Source organism: Pantherophis guttatus, chromosome 8 (assembly GCF_059756535.1).
Source record: "Pantherophis guttatus breed Tessera chromosome 8, ASM5975653v1, whole genome shotgun sequence".
Classification (NCBI taxonomy): Eukaryota; Metazoa; Chordata; class Lepidosauria; order Squamata; family Colubridae; genus Pantherophis; species Pantherophis guttatus.
Window position 1 is genome coordinate 61,603,601 of NC_142070.1, and position 23,965 is coordinate 61,627,565.

General features: G+C 40.3%; 1 protein-coding gene across 7 annotated transcripts in view; it reads left to right on the forward strand.

Moving 5' to 3' along the window:
• The window catches only part of GABRB1 (gamma-aminobutyric acid type A receptor subunit beta1), a 277,599-nt gene extending 253,908 nt beyond the window's left edge, over positions 1-23,691 (forward strand). For all 7 annotated transcript variants that reach the window (XM_034432891.3, XM_034432893.3, XM_087875272.1 and 4 more), the window contains 2 exons: positions 6,048-6,289; positions 22,606-23,691. In XM_034432891.3, the coding sequence (XP_034288782.1) occupies positions 6,048-6,289; positions 22,606-22,953 (590 nt within the window). In that variant the 3' untranslated portion in view covers positions 22,954-23,691. The remainder of the gene's footprint in view (positions 1-6,047; positions 6,290-22,605) is intronic.
• Positions 23,692-23,965: the final 274 nt, after the last annotated feature.

Here is a 23,965-nt window from a genome sequence, read left to right on the forward strand (position 1 = left end):
CGCAAGAACTGGCAGAGAGCAAAGAGGTGAGCCGGTGAGAGAGCAGAGCAAGGAGGAGGAGAAGAGGTGAGATTGCTGTGGACCATCCAGGCACTCCTGTTTGCTGGTGGAAGCAGCATCCCAGCACGATGGACCAACAAACAGGAGCCATGTGGCTGCAGAGCAAAAAGCAGTGGCAGTGCAGCAGGGAGGAGAGCCAGCAGCAGCAATGGGGCAGCACAGTGAACTAGAGCATGAGAGCAGCGCAGAGAGCAATGGAGAAAGTGACAGTAGAGCTGAGTGGTGGGATGAGCAGACCAAACCAGACAGCAGAGCTGAGCTAACCAGAAAACTGCACAGCAGGCCGAGAGAGCTGATGATAGCAGGGCCAAGGTCAAAAAGAGCCGAGCACCAAAAGACAGAACAGAGCTGGCAGAGAAAACAACAAGAGGCCAGAGCAGCAAACCACAGAAGTGAAGGCAACAAATTAAGCCTGAGGTCCCAATAGGCAGGGAGGGAAGACCCCAGTAGAGAATAAAAATAAATACAGGACAGAAAATAAAAGATAAATAAATAGGCATTTAATAAGAACAAAAGTGGAATATTAGAAATCAAGGAAGAACAAAGTCTATCAAATAAATAAGGCAAATCTTAAATAACAAGGCAGGGATGAATTGAAGCTCAAAACCCTAAATAAAACTAATATAACAGTAAACAAATTCAATAAATAACAAGGTAGAAAAACAAGCACAAAAAGGCAGAAAAAATGATAGGAAAAAAGAGAAAGAAACATAATTTCTTTACCCCTAAAAGAACCAGCAAAAAAGAAACTCATGGAACAGGTGACTGATATTATGGTGGTATGCCACGTATGTTCCATGTATGTGCTTATTCCCAAAGAACACCCAAATTATACATGTATTAAATGTAAACTATGTAAACTACTAGAGGAAAAAGTAAGGGATCTAGAGGCAACTCTAGCCAAACTCCAACCTATGCAAGAAAGCTATACCCAAATTGAACCAAATAATGAACAAATAACTCCCTGAGGATTTGACCCTGCTGATAAATTCTTGGAGGAACACAAATGGAGGTATGTCACACATAGAAGGAAACATAATAATCAAAGAAAGAAGCAGCATTCATCTAACAAACCCCTACTGCCTAATCTAACCCAACCAGAAGCAGCTCCATTAAAAATGAGCAATGAATTTCTCCTCCTAGATGAAAATGCACAGACTCACAACCTCCCCCTCCAAGAAAACATGCAGACATCTAGAGAAGAGACAGCATCAATATCCCTAAAAATGTCACATCAACAAACACACCTGAGATAAACAAAAAAGCATCCCAGACTGCACACACACCCCACCAAAAAAAGGAAGGTGAGTGTTGGTGATAGGAGGTTCTATTCTCAAAGGAACAGAACCAGCCATCTGCAGACCAGACATACAATCTAGGGAGGCATGTTGTCTACCTGGAGCAAAAATCAAAGATGAAAAATCAAAGAAAAATTAAAAAAGGTTTAAAAATCCTCCTTAAATTGGGACAAATAACACAACAAAGAAACTGAGTACAATATTGAGAGATTATAAGCAACTAGGCAACAAAGTTAAGGAGCTAGGAGCACAAGTAGTGTTCTCATCAGTACTCCCAATGAAAGGTCAACACCCATTGAGGAAAAAAAGAATTCTAGAAATAAACCACCAGCTAAAGAATTAGTGTCACCAAGAAAACTTTGGTTTCCTGGACCATGGACTACATTACCATGGACGAAACCCATGACTGGAATGTACTGATTGATGGATACAAATTGTTCAAAAGAAACAGATCAACAAAAAGAGGAGGTAGAGTTGCACTATATGTAAGAGATCACTACATATCTACAGAATGCACGTGATCAAAGATGAAATCGGTCAATATAAAAGGGGGGGAAAGTGACATTGCCATAGGTGTATATTACAAGCCACAACCAATCAGAAGAAATGGATGAACTCTTTGCCAACCAGTTAACAAATGTATGTAGGAAGCATACCACAGTAGTAATGGAAGACTTTAACTATCCAGATATCAACTGGGAGACAAAATCTGCAGTGAGCGGGAGATCAAATAGATTCCTAGCCAACCCAGCTGACAACTTCGTCATCCAAAAGGTAGAGAAGGGAAATAGAAGTAAAGCTATACTGGACCTAATTCTTACAAATAGAGAAGAAGTGATAGAGGGAGTTGAAGTTGCCAGAACCTTGGGTGAAAGTGACCACATCATACTGGAATTCAATATAATGCAAACACAAGCAATAGAAAATAATCCAACCAGTGTCTTAAACTTTAAAAGAGCTGATTTTAACAAACTCAGAGAGAGCCTAGGAAAGATTCCATGGATAAAAATCTTAAAGGGGAAAACTCAAGAAGCATGAGAATCTCTGAAAAATGTGATCATAAAACTCCAGCCCAGCACAATATCATTTTTTAAAAAAAGAAATCCAAGAAGAAACCAGCATGGCTGCACAAAGATGTATCTGACAAACTGAAAGCAAATACAAAAAAATAGAAAGAAGCATGATGGGATTCAGCCGGTTTCAGCTGGTTTGGGTGAACTGGTAGTTAAATTGCTGGGTGGCCTTGCCCCTCCCCCCTCTTCTAGGAGTCCCACGCGCCCCATTTTGGCTCCCAGGTAAGTGCAGGGAGGCTTCCTAGGCCCAAAATGAGGCATGATGGGGTGCAGGGTGCAGGAGGCTGAGTGCTGCCTGTCACACCCCCAGCCATGGCCACCATGCCACACCCAGCCAGCCAGCCAGTCATTAGGGCAGAGAATTATTAGGGTTGTTAAATTATTTGAATCTCACCACTGGAAAGAAGGACACTTAACTATTATCATCAGATAGGCCAAAACTGCAAAGGTGAAGTCAGAAAAGCAAAAGCTCAGAATAAACAAAGACTTGCAACAAAAGTCAAAGATAATTTAAAAAATTCTTTCAACATATCAAGAAAAAAATTCAAGGAAACAGTCGATCCGATAAAGAGAGAAGATGGCAAGGAAGTAACAGGCAGTAGGGAGAAAGCAGAGCTGCTCAACTCATTCTGTGCATCAGTCTTCACGCAAAAAGAAATTATAGCCCAACATACCAAAAAAGCTACTGTAAAAGACAAACTAGAAATAAAAATTAAAATAAGCAAGAAAATAGTAAGAGAACACCTATCTGACCTTGATGAATATAAGTCACTGGGACCTGATGGATTACACCCCAGAGTTCTGAAGGAGCTGGCAGATGTTATCTCAGAACCATTGTACCATGTCTTTAAAAAATCCTGGAGCACTGGGGAAGTACCAGAGGACATTGTGGCGACACGGTGTGTTAGTGTCACACCAGTTTAGTGTCATCTGCAGATTTGATGAGTTCCTCATCTAAATCATTTATGAAGATATTGAAGAGTACTGGGCCTAAGACGGAACCTTGTAGTACTCCATTGCTTACTTCCCTCCAGGTAGATATAGTATCATTAAGGACTACTTGTTGAGTATGGTATGTCAACCAGTTACAAATCCATCTGGTGGTGATGCTGTCTATCAGACATTTTTCTAGTTTACCAAAAAGTAGGTTGTGATCTACTTTGTCAAATGCCTTGCTGAAGTCTAAGTATACTATGTCCACAGCATTTCACTGATCTACTAATTTAGTCACTTTGTCAAAGAATGAAATAAGATTGGTTTGGCATGGTCTGTTTTTAACAAACCTGTGTTGGTTACTAGTTATAACTTTATTTGTTTTTAAATGTTCACAGATCTGTTTTTTTATTATTTTTTCCAGTATCTGGTATTGATGTTAGGCTGATTGGTCTGTAGTTTCCTGGGTCTCTTCCCTCCCCCCCCCCACCTTTTTTTTTTTTTTAAGATGGGAACCACATCAGCTTTTTTCCAATCCTCTGGTAGTTCCCTGATGCTCCAAGATTTTTTAAAGATAGAATACAATGGTTCTGAAATAACATCTGCCAGTTCCTTCAGAACTCTGGGATGTAATCCATCAGGTCCCAGTGATTTATATTCATCAAGGTCAGAGAGATGTTCTCTTATCATTTCCTTGTTTATTTTAATTTTTATTTCTAGTCTGTCTTTTAGTTATGTGTTTGATAGGTCAGGCTATAATTACGTTTTGCATGGACTACTGCCTGTTACTTCCTTGCCATCTTCTCTCTTTAGTGGACCGACTGTTTCCTTGACTTTTTTCTTGTTATTTATATGTTGAAAGAAACTTTTTAAATTATCTTTAATTTTTGTTGCAAGTATTTGTTCATTCTGAGCCTCTGCTTTCCTGACTTCATCTTTGCAGATTCGGGCTATCTGCTGATATTCTGCCTTAGTTATGTGTCCCTCTTTCCATTTTTTGTACTTACCCTTTTTGTCTTTCAGTTTATCTTTGTGCAACTATGCTGGTTTCTTCTTGGTTTTCTTGTTTTTCTTTTTCAGTGGTATTGTGTTGGACTGGACTTTTATGATCATATTTTTCAGTGTTTCCCAGGCTTCTTGAGTTGTTTTCCCTGTTAGAATTTTTATCCATGAAATTTTGCTTAGGCTTTCTCTGACTTTGTTAAAATCAGCTTGGTTGATTTTAAAGTCAGTTTGGTAAATTGACTTTTATAAAGTCAGTTTGATAAATTTATTATTTTTAATAAAGTCAGTTCGGCCATATCATGTGAGTGACTTACTTGAAATGTCAATCATGCTGGCAATAATCAGTGGAAAAAGAAGAAGGGACCACCCTAGTACCCATTGGCTGAACACTATAAAGGATGGCACCAGGATGACTATGGCAGATCCGAAGGAGGGGATGCGAGATAGAGGGGCATGGAAAGTACTGATCCATAGACTGGCCAAGGGTCAGACATGACTGAATGGCTGATGACAAGAATCAATGTGGTTGGAATTGATTCTTTTATCTAAAAAGCCTAGTAGTAGTTTGTATAGCCAAACTTCAAAGAAGATCAAACAAAGATGAAATTCTGTACAGAAAAGTGTCACTTCCAATATACCATAAAGTATATTTTCTATATACAGGTACCAGGTGATGCAGGCAGTGGTTTTCCTTATGACACTCTTTGGAAGCAAAAATTGAAGAAGCAGGATAGAAAGAATAGTGATGCTTTTGAACTTTAGTTTGGTGTTGAAGAAGACTCCTGAGAATACCATAGATAGCCAAGAAAGCAAAGAAATGGATCATAAAATCAATTCAAAATTCTCATTCGAGGCACAAACACCCAGGCTCAAATTATCATGTTTTGCAAACATTATATGAAGAACAAGGAAGGAAAGAAAAGATGAGGATGACCAACAGCCTGGTGAATAGGCTTGATTATATGGCAAATGGTATGCCATTAGAAGACCCAAAGGACCTGGTTGGGGACAGATCATTCTGAAGAAAATCTGTCAGTGTGGTCACTGAGAACTAAAACCAACTTGATGGCACATAATCAAATAATCAAATCCTGCAGATGGGAAGAAGACATGGTGAAGCAAATTTATCTTAAAATGCCAGAGATTTTTCAACAATAATGTACATCTGTCAGAATTATATACATTTAGCTCACAAACTTCTATACAAAATCTTTGACTTCTGCATATAAGACTTTCCTAGGAAGATGTGCTCCTAGATCAAATATTCTAACGGTGAAACGTAGTTGTAGAGAACTTCCTGTAACTTAAGAATCAGCACATATCCTGCAATTTTTGAGGCAATAAAATATAAAACATTTTATATCAGCCAACGTTGTACATGGAATATTATTCAAATCATGGTAGTTAAATCTCTTCTGTCTTAGAAAGAAACAAACTCATATTCTTTCCTATTGTCCCAAAATCTCTAAGGTCTCAGCTACTCATTGTGGGAAGTCTTGAGAGTTGTAATTCCCAAATCTGATTGATACAATGGAAAAGATGCTAAAAGGCATAGAAAACTAGAGCATTGTAGAAATGGCTCAGATAGCAAGGTGGATGCCTGTGCTAGGAATTCTTGATGTAGTATCTTCAGAAATGAAGTATGTCTTTAGAAAGGTAATTCTTTCCTTCTCTGTAGGAATCACCACTGTGCTGACAATGACCACCATTAGCACTCACCTCAGGGAAACCCTTCCCAAAATCCCATATGTGAAGGCAATTGACATCTACCTTATGGGCTGCTTTGTGTTTGTATTCCTTGCTTTACTGGAATATGCATTTGTCAACTACACATTCTTTGGCAAAGGCCCTCAACATCAGAAGAAAGCGGCAGAAAAAGCCACCAATGAGAGGAAGAAAGTGGAGATGAATAAAGTTCAGGTAACCAATTATCTGAAAGTTCATATGCAGTAGTTTCCTATTTATCTGGACAAGCATTGTTGAAGCAGACGATTATACTACTCCAAATAAGATAATTTGTTAATGAATCCATATTACAAATGTAAATATGCTTTATAAAGTGGCCTAATCCTCTTAATTGGAAAACAATTTTTGGAAAAACATTTTTTGAATTAGAGACTATGAAAGGAATGAGCATCAGAACATATTCAGAATATTCAATTGTTTATCATGTCAGTAATTAGTATAAAATATTCAATAGTCAGTAATTTTAATATCAGTATTTATTGTTTAAATATATTTCTCTCAAAATATATCTCTCATTTATTTCTCCATAAATGTATGTATAAAGCAAAAAAACTTTAAAATTAATGTGGAAAATCTGTTGATCAACTTATACTGATTATCTGCTTTAATTGTATTATGGACCTGGGTGTGAGAATTTACTTTTTGACAGATACAAAAAATATCAGAGTAAAGTAAGTAAAGAATCCAACAAGATGCACGCACTTCAGTAGTGAAAAAAGTAAAGTACTACACGTAAACAGGAAAAATCAAATGCACAGGTATAAAATAGATAGCACCTGGCTCAACAGTAGCAACTATGAGAGCAATGTAGGGTCCTAGTGGTCAACAGTTTATGAGCCAGCACTCTGCTGTAGCTACCAAAAAAACCAATACTGTCCAGGGCTGCATCAACAGGGAAAACATCAAGATCACAAGAAGTAATAATACTGCTCTATACTGCGCTAGTGAGGCCACATTTGAAATAATGCATCCAATTCTGGTCACCATGATACAAAATGATGCTTAAAAATCCAGGAAAAGACTCTAGAAAAAGTGTAGAGAAAAGCAACATAGATGATAAAAGTTCTGGAAACTAAATAGTTAAATGAATGGTTATGGGAACTAGGTATGTCTAATGAAGAGAAAGACTAGGAGTGACATGCTAGCCACCTTACAGTACTTGAAGGAATTTCACAGAGTAGTCACCGTATTCTCCAAAGCACCTGAGGGCAAGACAGGAAGTAATGGGTAGAAGATAATTGAGAGATCCAAACTAGAATGAGACAGAGAGAGAGAGCAGAGAGCAAAGAGAGAGAGAGAGACCTATTTCTCACAGAAAGACAATACCGGGAGCCACAAAACCTGGGTAGGCATGGCTGAGGGGTCGTGTGACTGAGTGGGAGTGAATGACTTCAAGTTGGCCATGCCCACCCAGGTTTTGTAGCTCCTGGTGTTTTCTTTACTGTGGGAAATGGGTCCAAATGACTCTTTGAATGTTTAAGGTTGCAGACCCCCAGTGTAGATGTTAGCAGGGGTGAAATGCTCCTGGTTCAAACCAGCTCGGGCGAGTAGGTAGCAGAGATTGAGGCTAGTTCACCGAACTGAGAGCAATGGCTGGCTGGCCACGCCCCCAAACCGGTCCACGGCCCACATGGTCCTGCCATGCTTGTCTGCCTTCCATGCTGCCTTCCTGGCATCCCGGTGGTCAGCTTGCAAAGGCAGGCAAGCAGAAGTCCACGTGGAAGGCAGGCAAGCATGGCAGGGCTGCGGGGAAGGAGCTAGCAACTTACTGCCCCCCCCCACTCAAGCAGCGCTTCCCTGCTCAGCCCCGACAAGCTATGCATCCATAGCAATGGGGTTGTTTTGTTCGCTGCGGTGGTGCTTCGGGAGGGCAGGTGGACATATTCATTATAGTTGTCAACTGCAGACGTCCGCCTGCCTTCCCGAAGTACCACCTCGGTGAACAAAACAACCCCATTGCGCTGAGCCTCCTTCTGCAGCCAAACGCGCCCAGTTATGCGTGCCCTTTCCTCAAATGGGCTGTGCATGGGGCGCTTGAAGAGAGAGCGAGCAAGAGAGCTTTGATGCTCTCTTGCTCAAAGACAGGTTTGGTGTGGCGTGGCTTGGTGGTCATGTGACTGGGTGGGCGTGGCCAGTTTGATGTCATTCACGTCACTCTGCTGTGCATGGGGCGCTTGGAGAGAGAGAGCGAGTAAGACAGCTTTCCAACCTCTGTTTGTGTGTGTGTATGTGAGAGAGAGAGAGAGGGAGGGAAGGAGGGAGGGAGGGAGCGATCTGAAGCCAAGGTACCCAAACTTCTGGCAGCGACTGGGGCAGCTTCTGAGCAGCCAGCTCCACCTGACCTACTCCCTGAGTCTTGCCGTTCTCCTCACCCCCACCCCCACCCCACTCAAGCAGCGACTTCCCTGCTCAGCCCCAACAAGCTATGCCCTGCCCGCACCAGCATCCCAAGAGAAGCAGAGAAGATCATCGCTTGCAAGCAAACAAGCAGAGGTAGCAAGCGTATGCTGTGCTCTGGGAAAAATGAGAGGTCCTGTTGTCCCGCAGAGCCTGCCGCTGCTTGAGGGGGGGGTGAGGAGAACGGCGAGACTCAGGGAGTAGGTTAGGTGGAGCTGGCTGACTCAGGGCTGCTCAGAAGCCGCCCGCGCTGCTGCCAGAAGTTTGGGTGCCTCGGCTTCAGATCGCTCCCTCCCTCCCTCCCTCCCCCCACACACACAAACAGAGGTTGGAAAGCTGTCTTGCTCGCTCTCTCTCCAAGCGCCCCATGCACAGCAGAATGATATGAATGATGTCAAACTGGCCACACCCACCCAGTCACATGACCACCAAGCCACGCCACACCAAACCAAGCCCACAGAACCGGTAGCAAAAAAAAATAAATTTCAGCCCTGGGTGATAGGAATGTGATCTTGGAAGCACTTTTCTGTTATCCATAGATTCCTTTCAATAATCCTTACCTGCTTTTATCTCTCTTCATCTTTCTTTTTTCTTTATTAACTAATATAAAGTACCTGCTGTTTGAGGTTGGAAAATAGCACTGAAGTTTGGTTCTGTCGGTTCCAAGAACAGAAGAAATACATGCTAACTGACCCAAATCCTCCATAAAATAGAACTTCCTAGATTTTATTTACACATGATATGCCTTGACTGACTGGCCTAAATAGGAAGGTGATTGCTCTTTGAAGAACAGAAGTCATCTTTTTTTAAAAAAAATATTTTTATTATACAGTTTTTTTCATTTTACATTACAGTTTCCACTTTGCAACAGCTCTATACCGTCTTATATCTACAGTTTTTTACATTTATATACTATTCTGTTTACATTATATATTTATCATTCTAAATACTGTTTACATTTTACATTTTTTGTGATATCTTACCGCAATCTAATATTGTCTATAATAAATATTCTTCATCTTTCTTTATACTTATATTCTATTTCATTAATCATCTTTCATTGTTAATTTTCTAATCTTTGCACCTACTCTCAAGCCAATTATACCATATATCCCAAATTAAATAATATTGAACAGAAGTCATCTTTTGGGATCATTCAGGTCACTAAAATAATAATGTCATGGTTCTGACCAATGCCCTAATTAAATTATGAGCCTCAAGCCATGCTTCAAAAGAAATCCAGTTATTTATTAGGAGCTTCATGTCAGCATGGACTAAGTGAAGTCAACTCTAACCTCACTTAATTCGCGTCCCAGCTCTGACCCTGTTTCCCCCTCCCCCCAAGGTGTGTCATCAATCATATTGCCCCTCCCCCCACGGTGTGTCAATGAAGCAATTTCACGGGTTGTAGAGGTCCCTCTCTCCAGCCACTGCGGGTTTGCGTAGATATGATCTTGACGTGGCCAGCTGGAATGTGCTTTGTTTTGACTGAAGTGCAAATTCCTCATTGCAGCTGCAATGTTTGGTTCTCCATCCCCCTGCCTATGGCAACTCGAGAACAGGTCAGGTTCGCAGGTTGACAAATAATTATCATTTAATAATTAAGTTTTTTATTTAGCAAATATATCCTCATTATAGGACATCTTGCATTGTTGATTGGTAATGCAGAAGCCCACATTGTCAATTAACTCTTATTGACATGGAATTTAGGAAATTTAGACTAGGACAAGGACTAGAGCAGGGGTGTCAAACTGCCGGCCTGCCGGCCGGATGCATCACTCACAGGCCACACCCATCCTAGCTCTGGAAATGGGAAAAATATTATGAAATGTCATGTGATGGCAACATGACCCCACGAGTTTGACACCCATGGACTAGAGTAAGCTAAGACACTAATGATCTCTCCCTCCTTCTGTTAGAAGAAATGTTTATTTGTAGATCATCATTACAAGCTCTGAATAGCCCAATGATTTACACAATCAGGTGGTTTGAAATGATTTAAAAACACATTTTAAAGCGAAGCACCCTTATTTGTAATGCTCTAATTTAAAGCAGTCATTCATCCATTTTTGCCTTGGGGGTTACATGTCCTTTAAGTAAAGGGGCTCTACGAATCACCAATTTAAGCCATTAGTGCTCATGGTTATTTGCCCTTACAACAGGAAGAAATAATAAACAATATTAATGATCTTTACACTCTTGATGACTGTATAACATTTGGAAGTATTTAATTTCTTTGTTTTTTTTTTAATTGAATATTTTTATTCAACATTTTTAACCTTTAAAATCACAATTACACTATTACAGCTTTCAGTTATCGGAATTTTTTCTTAATTTCAATTTAACCACAGGCCTATTATTTTATACATATATATATTCTTATTTAATAGTTACTTATTTTTATAATATATATAATATTTACATGTCTACTACACTCTAAAATATACATTTTTTTGTAAAAGTTTTTTTTTTACACAAACACACAATGTATTTTTGCTGAACAGAGTATTTGGCCAGTTAACAAATTTAAACAATTTAGTCCTTTTAACTAAAATTACAATTTCTATACCTCCTTTTTGCCATAATATTTATTTTCATCTATTTTTTTACCAATATTACCCTTCATTTTCATGTCTAATTACTCTAAAATATACATTTTATCCATTTATTATCTTTTCTGTACATTCACTATACATTAATTTTAGACTTCTTTTCAAGCCAATTATACCACCTGTTCCACGTCTCATAATACACTGTTTCCTCTCTGTCTCTTAATTCCATCATTAATTTGTCCATTTCTGCATATTCTAGCACCTTTTTTATAATCATTGCATTTGATGAAGTGTTTTCTTGCTTCCAATTTTGGGCGAATGTAATTCTAGCTATGATGATTATATGGAGCATGATATATTGAATTTCTTTGCTTAAATTACCTTTTATTATACCCAAAAGGAATAACTCTGGCTTCATATCAATTTTTTGTTCAATAATTTCCTCCAACCATTTTTTAATTTTTGACCAATATTCCCTGGCTTTGGGACATGTCCACCACATGTGGTAGTAGGTCCCTTGTTGGAGGTTGCATTTGCAGTTTGGTGGTCTATTGGAAAACATTTTGGCCAATCTTGCCATCTATAAAACATTTCGTAAATGTTCTTCTTATATGCGGCCGACATTGTCATTTTATAATTTTTTCCCCATAATTTTTCCCAGTGCTCCAATTAAATATTATACTCAAAGATTTTAGCCCAAATTATCATTGTCTCTTTCACAGTTTCTTCCCCCATTTTAAATTTAAGAAGGCAATTATATGTTTTGGTAATCATTTTTTCATCAGTCCCTGTTAATATTTTGTCCAATTCTTGTTGCTCAAGAAGTATTTAATTTCTTTGAATGCTTGGTAATTAATATTTCCTTGATTTGTTTGTTTACAATTCTAATTTAAAGGATCTCCAGGCCAATTCTGAACAATATATGATCTTAATTAATGTAATATATAGAAAACAATAGAAATCCAGAAAGAGCCTCATGTAATAGAGAGAAATATGTAATACCACCAAAACCAACAGTATATATCAAATAGCTATCCCAGAGCTTGGTGAAAAAGCTTAGTTAAAAAAAGAATTAAAGGCTTTCAGGATCTGAATCTCTAGGAAGATGATCTTTCAGATCTTATAGGATAGGCAGAAGGAGGGATGCTGTTCTAGATATCCCTTAGATATCTAGAACCGCATATATGCATTCTAGCCTCATGAAACATTGATATTATTTATTTTAGGTAAAAGCATCCCTTTCTTGATGATTTCTACAAGCATCAGGCATTGCAATACTCATTGCCACTGGATATGGAAATTCCATTTCATTCTCATGAACAGCCTAACATCTGTTAATCCACCTAATCATTTTTAAAAGCTTGAGGTTATCTGTCTCTGTCTCATGACTGTGAACTTCAGTTTATTCTCCATTCAGGGAATTCCTACTTTACTGATTTCTCATAGATTTACTAAAAACATTCAGTGAAACATTTCAGGAGGCAAAGTCTGGTCTTATGGTTCACTGTCAGAAGCAATTGCAGAAACCATTGCATTTATCAAATTGACACAGCATAGCAGAACACAAGCTTTGTCTCAATGGTCTGCCACAAGGAATGAAAAAAAGAAGAGAAGCTTCTGGTATCAGGGTGGCACTCTCTTTGTAATTTGCCAGCCCACACCCCCATCCAATGGTGGGATTCAAATAATTTAACAACCACTTCTCTGCCCTAATGACCAGCTGGGTAGGTGTGGCTGGGTGGTCATGTGACTGGGTGGGTGTGGCCAACTTGATATCACTCACATCGAGGGCGCCACGCCTCCCTTCACAACTCCCAGCCCTGCCTCACCTCTTCTCTTCCCTCCCAGTCACTTCTTGTCATGCCCAGCCTTGCCTCGCCGGGCCTCTCCTTGACTTATGACCACAATTGAACCCAAAGTTTATGTTGCTAAGTGAGAAATTTATTAAGTTTGCCTCATTTCATGACTTTTCTTGTCACATTTGTTAAGTGAATCACTTCAGTTGTTAAGTTAGTAACACGGCTATTAAGTGAATCTGGTCTCCCCATTGACTTTGCTTGTCAGAAGGTGGCAAAAGGGGATCACATGACCCTGGGAGACTACAACCATCATAAATATGAGACAGTGATCAACCATCTGAATTTTGATCATGTGACCGTGGGGATGCTGCAAAGGTCATAAATGTGAAAAACGGTCATAAGTCACTTTTTCAGTGCCATTGTAACTTTGAATGGACACTAAATGGAAAGTTGTAAACCAAAGATTACCTGTACAAAAATACAAAAAGTTTCTTTGCTTGCAAAAAGCTGCCCTAAATACCAATCATTAGATTAGAAATGGGGGAATACACACTGAAGATCAATGACAGTCACAGTGGCCATGGAAACCTAAACCATTCTGTCTGAATACCATCCTTTTCATCAGCAATACCTGCAACCTGGAGTTACCAATCAGGCAGGGTGCCAGAGCACCTTGAGAAATTAAAATAGTTAAAATGCAACAATAACTATCAGCAGCCAACTCTTGCTCATAAAGTGAAACTCTTTAGCAGAGAGGTCATTTAAGCTCTCCAGAAAGTGGGTGGGCATACTTGGGCTACAAAATGCCAAGCTAAAGAGACAAATTAACAAAGTATATAGGGGACCCAGGTTCAAGTTTCTGCCCTCCCAAGCTTGTCAGGATCACAATAAAATTAATACATGCCACAGATATCTAAATAAACTTCAAGCCTGGTGCCATGTTACTAAGCCTTATTATCATGAGAGAAAACTAAAACAAAGAAGCCTTGGTGGCACAGCAGACTAAAGTGCTGTTAAGTAGCACCAGCTGCCTGCAATTACTGCAAGTTCAAATCTCACCAGGCTCAAGGTTGACTCAGCCTTCCATCCTTTCGAGGTAGGTAAAATGAGGACCCGGATTGTGGGGGCAATAAGCTGACTTTGTATAAAAAGAACACCGCTTAGGGGGGGCTGAAAGCCCTACTAAGCAGGTATATACAAAAGTATGAAGGCTATTGCTTAACGCATTGTAAGCCGCCCTGAGTCTCCGGAGAAGGGCGGCATATAAATCAAACCAATAAATAAATAAATTGGCAGTAGGATCCACACCCCTACCTCCTTTTTATACAATCTTACTATCAGTGAGCCATCATGTGCCTTGACCACTCCAAAGCAATGCAAGAGATTCCTGTCCCAAATGTTCTTTCAAGAGTCAACTGGACTTTCTGGAAACCAAGGAAGTCAACTTGCCTCTTGAAAAAAGCACCTTTGGGACAACCATGACCTGGATGATTGAAGAATTCCCATGGACAAGAGACTCCTTTGCTCAGTGAACTGACAAAGCACCCTTTCCCTCCCAGGAGAAGCAATCCTTAGATCCATTTGCACCACTTAAAGATACCAACTGGTCTCACTCACAAGATATCCTAAGGAAATCATCCAGCTTTAAGGAAAGATCACATGCCCCTAGAAAGGCAGTTTAAAAAATCAGACAGAGTGCCAAGCTTGCATCCTGCTTCTTAGTCATTGCTTAACTCAATCAGGCAGGCAGTGGCAGTCCAAAAAGATTACCTCATTGCTTTCCCATCCGGGGGGAGGGTAGACCTTCCAAAGCCCTTTTTCTTAAAAAACAAACAAACAAAGAAGCAAAAGACTAGCCAAATCACTCCATTTAGAGAAGATTACAAATCCAAGGAAGAAAGAGGCCTGCGATCGCCCCCTCCCACTCTTAATTGGGGACAGAAGAGGCAAGGAGTGGCTGGGACAGGTCCAAACATGTTGGAAGTACATCCCAAAAGGACAGTGCCAGGAACCACTAAAGCAGTGTAAAAAGCTTAAAACAACTTTTCCCCTTTAAAAAAAAGTCAAGCCCTGGAATAAAAGTACCAGCAAAAGGTGGGGGGGGACCTCCAGAGAAGCCGTTTAGACTATAGAAAGTCTAGGTGTACTGCCAAGAACCATTAACAGCTGTTACAATGTAACAAGGCTTAACCGCAGAGGCAATTTCGGAAAACACTTAAACAGGGCAATAAAGATAAGCAGGATTAGGCTAGAAACAACACACAGAGGCACACCAGCATGCCTCCTTCCTGCCCTCCTTTTAACCCGTAAGGTGGGAAAAACAAAAGGTTGTTGGGAGGAGATTTCTTCCAACAGCCAGTTCGCCAAACTGCTCAGAAAATTAGCTACCAGTTCTCACAAACCAGTGCAAACCAGTTGAATCCCACCACTGCCACCCTGTAGGTGCCACTAACTACATCCCAAACTTACTGGATGGCATTATTGCCCCATTTTATCAGAGAGCACTTATTCCTCAGTGAGAATGTGATGCAGGAAACTATGTCAGAAATGGTGTAGGGCAGTGATGGCGAACCTTTTAGAGACCAAGTGCCCAAAGTGCAACCCAAAACCCACTTATTGATTGCAAAGTGCCAATACAATAATTTAACCTGAATACTGAGATTTTAGTTTAGAAAAAACTAAACTCCTACATTAACATCTTTTGTCTTAAAAGAAAAACACAATAACAGAGCTTTCAATGATACAAACAACTTTTGATATTTACTATTTCAGGCCCACCTCAACCATAATTTTATTTAATTATGTTTTTTACATTTCTGAACTGTCCATCCCCTAAAAGAGGGAATCTTGCTGATGGCAGCTCTGTCCCCAAATACATTTGGGCAACATTAATAGAGGATTTGAACTCCAAAATCAAACACAGCCTTCCTATTCATCTTTCTAGCAAGTGTATGACCCACTTCGTTTATTCCTAGACACCAAATATTCCTGGTTGTGATGCTCTGTGTACAAGATAGAAGTAACTGTGGACTGTCAAAGAAGTCAGTTGCATAACACAGATGAATATTAACATCCCTATCAATTTAGCCACTTGATTGAGAATTTATGAATTTAGGATGATTTACAGCAATTAAAACCAGGGGTGAAATGCTACTGGTTCGGATAAGTTCAGGTGAACCGGCAGCGATGATTGCCATTGGTTCGCCGAACCAGTAGCAATCATCCTTGGTGGCCCTGCCCCCACACGCCTGGTCGCCTGATCACCTGCTCACCACTTCCAACTCTCTCTTCGCGCTTCCAGATTGCTGGGCACTTCCAGCTCACTTGGCACTTCCGGCCCACTCACCCCACCCCGCCATATATAAGGAGGCTCGGCCATGGTGGGGCTTCCCACTGGTGAAGAAGTGAAGTAAGAGCCGTGGAAGCCACTGGTGGCTGGCTGGCTGGCAGGTGACAGGCCCTCTGTGCAGGGAGAGGGCTAGGCTGCAGGGAGAGGGCCAGTGCTACTGTGGAGCCTGTAGCACTTTCCCTTCAGCCTGGGCGGCGGCACTTACCTGACCAGGCCAATGCAGGTAGCCCTTCATCTTGGCGAAGACCAAGTCGCCACACTTGTAGTTGCATGGGCAGCTGGAGCAGGACATGGCACAGGCAGAGAAGCCGATGCAGCCCCCACTGAGACCACCCTGGCCGCACCTCCCCAGCAACAGCCGCACCAGGGCCACCTCACCCACCGTCTTCGTGCACTGCGCTTGGAAGGGGCTGCCCTGCCTCCCCGTCTACCTGCAGGTGTCGCCTGCCTTCCTGGAGAACTGCCGTGCTACCATCGTTCGCTTTCTTCCTTCTCCCACCGCAAAATGAAAGCGAACAGTGGCGGTGGTGCTCCGGGAGGGCAGGAAGATGTCTCAGTGCTCCACATGTGGTGCACATGTGCAGCAGCCCTGGAACATCTGCCTCACCTCCTGGAGCTTTCGTTTCCCAGTGGGAGAAGGAAGAAAGCGAACAGCGGCGGCGTTGGGGTGCTCTGGGAGGGCAGGTGGATGTCTGCAGCCAGGTGGGGAACAAGTGCAGCCCCTTCCAAGCACAGTGCATGGAGGCAGTGGGCAAGGCAGGTAAGGCTGGGGAGGCACGGTGATCACTCAGCCAGGGCGGCCTCGCCATTCGCTTTCTTCCTTCTCCCACAGTGAAACGAAAGCGAACGGTGGCGGTGGTGCTTCAGGAGGGCACTGCATGTGCAGCACCATCCAGGACACCATCCAGCTTGCCCTCCTGGAGCACCACCGCAGTGGTGGCGCCTCTCTCAGCACTGGAGCAGCGGCTGCATCTCCACCAAAGACTGCCCGCCATCAGCATTACCAAAGCATAGGCTTTGTTGGGATCATGGGCATGCTGAATATGCTGGTGGAGGATCTAGAAGGTAAGGCCAACAGCAAGGGGGAGGGAGATCTGCTGCGCTCGGCTCCTCAGAGGGATATGGCGAGGCTCGCTCGCCTTTTGGGCCTGGCATGCTCAGCTTCCGTGGGGCCTTTTGGTGACTGCCATTCACTTGCCTTCCCCTCTGCCTTGGGTCCCACTGCCTGCATCCAGCCCCTGACAGGGGACGCGCCGCTTCCGGGCCGGGCTGCCTACCCTTCCAGAGTACTTTCTTCCTTCTCCAGCAGCAGCCACTGGAGCCGAGACTGCTGCTCTGCTGGGGTGTGCATGAGCAGTCCTGGGAGAGCGGGCAGATGTAAGGCTGATGCTGGCGGTGGGAAAGGGAGACCTGCTGCGCTCGGCTGAAGAGCCACTTCGGGGGAACATGGCGAGGCTCGCTCGCCTTTTGGGCCTGGTACACTTGGCTTCTGTGGGGCCATTGGGTGATTGCCTGCTGGCCTTCCCCTCCACCTTGGGTCCTGCTGCCTGCATCAAGCCCATGATGGGGATGCTCTTCTTCCAGGCCAGGCCACCCGCCCTCCCGGAGCACTTTCTTCCTTCTCCCACAGCAACCACTGCTCAGATCAGGTGTGTGTGAGAGTGTGTGTGTGTGTGTGTGTGTGTGTGTGTGAGAGAGAGAGAGAGAGAGAGAGAGAGAGAGAGAGGGAAGGAAGGAAGGAAGGAAGGAAGGAAAAGAGAAAGAGAAAGAAAGAAAGAAAGAAAGAAAGAAAGAAAGAAAGAAAGAAAGAAAGAAAGAAAGAAAGAAAGAAAGAAGAAAGAAAGAGGAAGGGAAAAACCAGGGCTGACACCAACCCTGCAAAGTTTACAATCTTCACTAAATATGATTCAGGAGTTCATGATAAAAACGCAGGAATCAATAACAAACAATCATGAGGAAATGAAGGGTGAATTAGGAGAGGTAAAAGAAGACATAAAGAAATTGGACAATAGAATGGGAAAAATTCAAATACAATAGTGAAAAACGAACAGAAAATAAAAGAGATAGAAGTAAGAACAGAATAAACAGAAAAGAAAATAGAAGAAACCAAAGAGTTAGCAGCAAATAAAGACTTGGAAGAGGCAATTACCCATTTGGAATTAGATCTGCCTTCTACCTGAGGTTTCAAAATATCACAGAGACAAGAGAAGATTTATACAAATTGAAGATGGATATTCTAGCTGACCTTCTACAAATGAATAAAAGTGAATTAAGAAACAACATTGATGAAGTATACAGGGTGCAAACAAATTACGCTAGGAGACACAGATTACCACGAGAGATACATATAAGGTTTATGAAAAGTGAGGACAGGGATGAAGTTTATAGAAGAATGAGGGACGACTAGTTGACTTACAAAGGAAGAGAGGTCATAACCCTCAAACAGATACCAAAGAGAATTAGAAAAAAATGAAGAGACTACCAGTTCCTTACCACACAATTAATAAAAAACAAAATAATGTTTCGCTGGCTGATACCAGAAGGATTGCTAATAACATGGCAGGATAAGAAAATAAGGATAGACACAATAGGAAAAGCCCAGGAATTCTATACATGATATATAGAGGAAGAATTGGACAACAGAGAAGAACTAGAAACCCAAAGTCAAGAGGAACAATAGCAAGAGGAAAAGGAACTGGAACAAGATATGAGAGAGAGAAGTGATAGTGAGACTCAGGAAAGAGAAGGAATGAGAACAAGAAAGCAAAGGGAAACGAGACAAAGGAGGGAAGTAAGGGCAACAAATAAGTAGTGGAATGGAGAAAGAAGTGACATTACTTTCGGTCAACATAAATGGATTAAATTCACTGATAAAAAGAAGACAAGTAATTGCTAAACTCCAAAAACAAAACACAGACATTATATGTTTACAAGAGGTCCATATGAAGAAAGGGGACAGTAATCTTCTGGAAGCCCCCAAATTAGGTAAATTATTTCTGGCCCTATCTGAAGTTAGAAAAAGAGGAATCACAGTTTATATAAAAGACCGGTTAAAACCCAAACAAATACATGCGGACAAAGAGGGAAGAATGTTATTAATTGAGGTATTAATTAAACAAAAAAGAACATTAATTGCAGTCATATATGCACCAAACACTCAACAGAAAGAATATTACAGAAAATTACATAAACAAATTGTAGAATTGGAAATAGATAACGTATCCTTATTAGGAGATTTCAATGCGGTGGTTGATCCAAAAAAGACTATAAAACAGGAAGTAAAAAAAATTATGAAAGGAGAACATTACCAAAGACTTTCTTTGAAATGACTCAAGAGCTACGTTTGAAAGATATTTGGAGAGAAATTAACCCACAAAAAATTCAATATACATATTTTTCCAACCCACACAATTCATGGTACCGGATAGACATGGTCTGGATGGATCCAGAAACAGGAAAAAATGTAGAGGAAATAGAAATAAAACCGAATATTTGGGCAGATCATAATCCATTAATAGTAAAGTGGAAAGGGGAAGAAAAAAGAGATGGACCATGAATCAAATGATAATAAAAGAAAAAAATTACATTCAATACATAGAAAAAGAATTAGTATTTTTCCTACAGGAAAATTGGAATAAACAGACAATTATTCAAAATCTGTGGGATACAACTAAAGCTTACGTCCGGGGCCTTACAATGGTATACACTATATGAAGAAATAAAAACAAAAAGAAACAATATACAGAATTACAAGAGAAATTGGGAAAATTAGAAGACAAAATGCAGAAAGAACCCCACAACCAGGAAATTAGAGTCGAAAAAGAGATAATTAAACATAGAATTAACTTAATCACACAAGAACAAATAGTGCAAAAAATTAGAGCAACAAAGAGAAGAGGATTCGGACTATTATGAAGTATGGAATAAAATGTACAGTTGGTTCGAAAATAGAAATCAGAACAAGAAATGTTTAACTTAATACTGATGAAACTCAAATTACAGTAATTGAATAACATTAAATGAAGAGATGTAAATATAAATGAAGATAAATGTGAAGATAAGAACAATGAATATTACAATGTATGTATATATATATGTTGGAGTAATGTGATTATTCTACTATTGAGAAGTAAATAGAAATGATAGAATAGAGAACTACAAAAGCAAAATGTGTATGTCGGTACGAAATGCTGCAAGATTACCATTGACGGTATGTAATGTTTAATACGTTATGTCTTGACATGTTTTGTTTTTATATATGCATGATTGTTTTTTGTGTTGTTTTTAAAGACAAACTGTTTAATAAAAATTATTTTAAAAAAAGAAAGAAAGAGGAAGGGAGAGAAAGAAGAAAGAAAGAGTGACGTGAGTGATGGCATGTTGGCCCCGCCCACCCAGTCACATGCTTGTCAAGCCACTCTCACCAAGCCATGCCCACCAAACCGGTGGCAAAAAATTTTAGATTTCACTACTGATTAAAACCTAGTGTTTTTATTAGCTTTTTTGGCAAAAAGAGTTTTAATTGTAAGTGCTAGAACCATTAGAATATATCTTGGGTTTCCTTGAGGAGGGTGAGGGATTTTTTCTATCCTCATTTCTAGCTTGTTTTATATTATATTAAAACAACATTCAACAATATTTTAAACTCTACAAATTATGGAATTATTGAAGATAACTGAAGTAATCCATCCATCCTCCTACTCTGAAAAATATAGTAACTTATGATTCTAATATACTTTGTTGATATTCTGATTTGGCAATGACCAAAATGCTTAGTTTGTACAACATGCTGGGCACATAGAAGAACCTATTAGGCAGATTGTTTTAACAGCTTCATCAAACCTATCTGAAGAACAAAACCTACCACAAATCCTATTGTTCCTTAGTATAAAGTATGATCCCAATCTAGAACTTGCATCGATGAATATGTTTAATGTCATCTTCATGCAACATATGTCATTGTTTGCATAACTGATTTGCTCAAAATAGTCAAATCTGTTGACATTGCCAAGCCAAACAAATCCCTTTATGACTTACAGTGCTATATGGATGAGGCTTGTAGTTGTATGTATTTGCAAATTAAATCAAAACTCAAGAGGTGACTTTACCACAGTAGCCAAATGAGGGCTGTCTGACAGGCCCGCAACCTCAGTGCCATCCATCCGCCACGGAGAAAGGCTCTGGTTCTTTCTAACCAAGTGCTTCACGTTAGTCTTTCCTTGCTTCTTTTCCTCCGGGGTGGAGGTCTTGAAGCGGGGGTTGGAGCAGCCCTGGGGGGATCAGGCATCTTGCAGGGCAGCCTAAGGGGTGGGGTACTTGCCCTGGCAGAAAGGGAGGGAGGAGAGAAGAGCCTGATTGAGCCGGAGCTGCAGAAGTGGAGACCTGATCCCACCAGGGCTGCCCCAATCAGCAAACTCTGGTGAACACTGTGCTCAGACGACAGCCACATGCCCACAGAGAGGGCTTTGAGTGCCCCCTCTGGCATGTGTGCCGTAGGTTCGCCACCACTGGTGTAGGGTCTCCTGCTTGGGAGGGGGGAGGAGGCTTAGACAAGGTCCCTTCCAACTCTGTTAATCTGTTAATCTAATCCCTGGTGAAAAATCACAGATTGATCCTGTTTCTCTCCTTAGTTTTGCTGAAATAATAGCCTCTATTCTAGAAATCCTCAGGGTAAAAAGTGCTATGTTAGTTTCTTAGATTTTAATGTAATTCTCGTTTAGTGATTGCCTCATTGAGCAATCATTCACAATTACAATGGTGATAAAAAATAACTTTATATCAGTCCTCATATTTACAACCTTCATAGATTGGTAAAGCAAAAGAAAATTGAAATATATTGTAAACACAACTGCAGTTTCTCTTAGTGACTGTTTCGCTTAACTACCATGATTCCAGTCACAACTGTGGTCACTAAATAAGGCTTAGCTTCCTGATGTACATCTCTGGATGCTGCAAAATCAGTGTAAAATAGACAATAAAGAATGTTGCCATTGCCAGAAATGAAAGAATAAACTGAAACTGAAATAAAATGACAAAATTTTCAGGAAAACAGCCCAGGATTCTATTTCAGCAAATTCCCTCAATATTCCCTGAACAAGCTAACACTAGAGAAAATCCAGATTTGGTACTTCTTACATTATAGGACTTGAAATGTATTGTGCTGAAGCTAGTTTTGACTAATCTAAATTTCACTGAAAGCAACAAGACTATTCAGAAGTAAATAACATAGTTTTTAAAATGTCCCTAAAAGGAATGGACTTTCCTATTTTTATTTTTATTTTTGGCGGGGGGGTGTCATTCAATCTGGAGTGGTCCATTGTTTCAGGTAACTTGCAGAAATGTAAAGAGCACTAGTGATACAGAAACTCTCTCTAAAGTGTACCCCTCCTTTAGATTGACACCTGTGGGAATATCCTTCTTACTACCTTGGAAATGAGAAATGAGGTCAGCAGCTCTGATGTGCTTGCAAGTTTGAATGATCCAAGAGCCACCATGTACTCTTATGACAGTGCCAGCATCCATTACCGGAGACCACCTACTGTGAAAGACCTCAACAGCAGAAGCACCTTGGACAGACACACTGCCCACCAAAAGGGACGACTACGAAGAAGAGCATCACAGCTCAAAGTCAAGATACCAGATTTGACTGATGTTAATTCCATAGACAAGTGGTCCAGAATGGTCTTTCCTATCACTTTTATTCTTTTTAATGTTGTCTATTGGCTTTATTATGTGCACTGAGTTATGCTGTGATCCCTCTATCAAGTCATCCTTAAGGAAGATTCACAGTACAAAGGCCACCTATTCAGTAGGCTAGAGTATCCTTTTACTCATATCCCCGAGTTTAAACCTTGTATACTCCAAAAAACAACAGTATCTCTTTGAATATCGTATCATTCTTTTAGATCTGCTTTCAAAGAGCAAAGATGTTTAACACTATTTCTGGTAATCTTTCCTTTCCTTTTTTTTCTTAACATTTAAAATGTGAAATGAAATTCTATCTAATCCCACTCCCTCCAAAAATCGATGTCTAATGGCATCACAATAGTGTTTGTCAAACAAAGTTAAAACATCTGTTTGCAAAGCATGACAGATGATAGCTTCAATCATATGCACATTTACTGAGAAGGAGACCCAGCTGCATAACTCCTCTGTCAAATCACACATTGGTTTTCACATTATTATAAATAAGCTACCAGAACAATATATAATTTTACAGTGTCAAAAAATACATGGGTAGACAGAGCTCTACCAATATTGATGGGGTAAAAAGCTGCATTGTTAAATAATTTATCTATTAATTTGTAAATGTCAAACATTTTTGTAAATTAAAATGTGCTCCTGCTGAAACAGACAGCACATATTTTTCAAATGATTAATGCTTTTAATACACATCTTTAAATATTGGGGATGGTAAGAAATAGCTTAGAAAGAACATGGTTTTTCTCTCACACAATAAAAGTTCATCTCTTGAAAAGTGATTCTGCTGTGAAAATAATTATTTTCTTCAGAATTATTCCTTTATTTATATATACATGTATGCAGCTTTAATTAATGTTTGATTACAATTCATACATTCAGTCAATAAGGATACCTTTATGAAGTGATAGTGCTAGAAGGAATATATACCAGTAGAAGTCTACAATAGTTGCAAAGCTTTACTGTAGTGTATTGATTTAACATAATACATTAGGTTTTGCTGGAAGAAAAATATTTTCCCTTCCACTTCCATTAAAGGCTACTTTAAACCTGT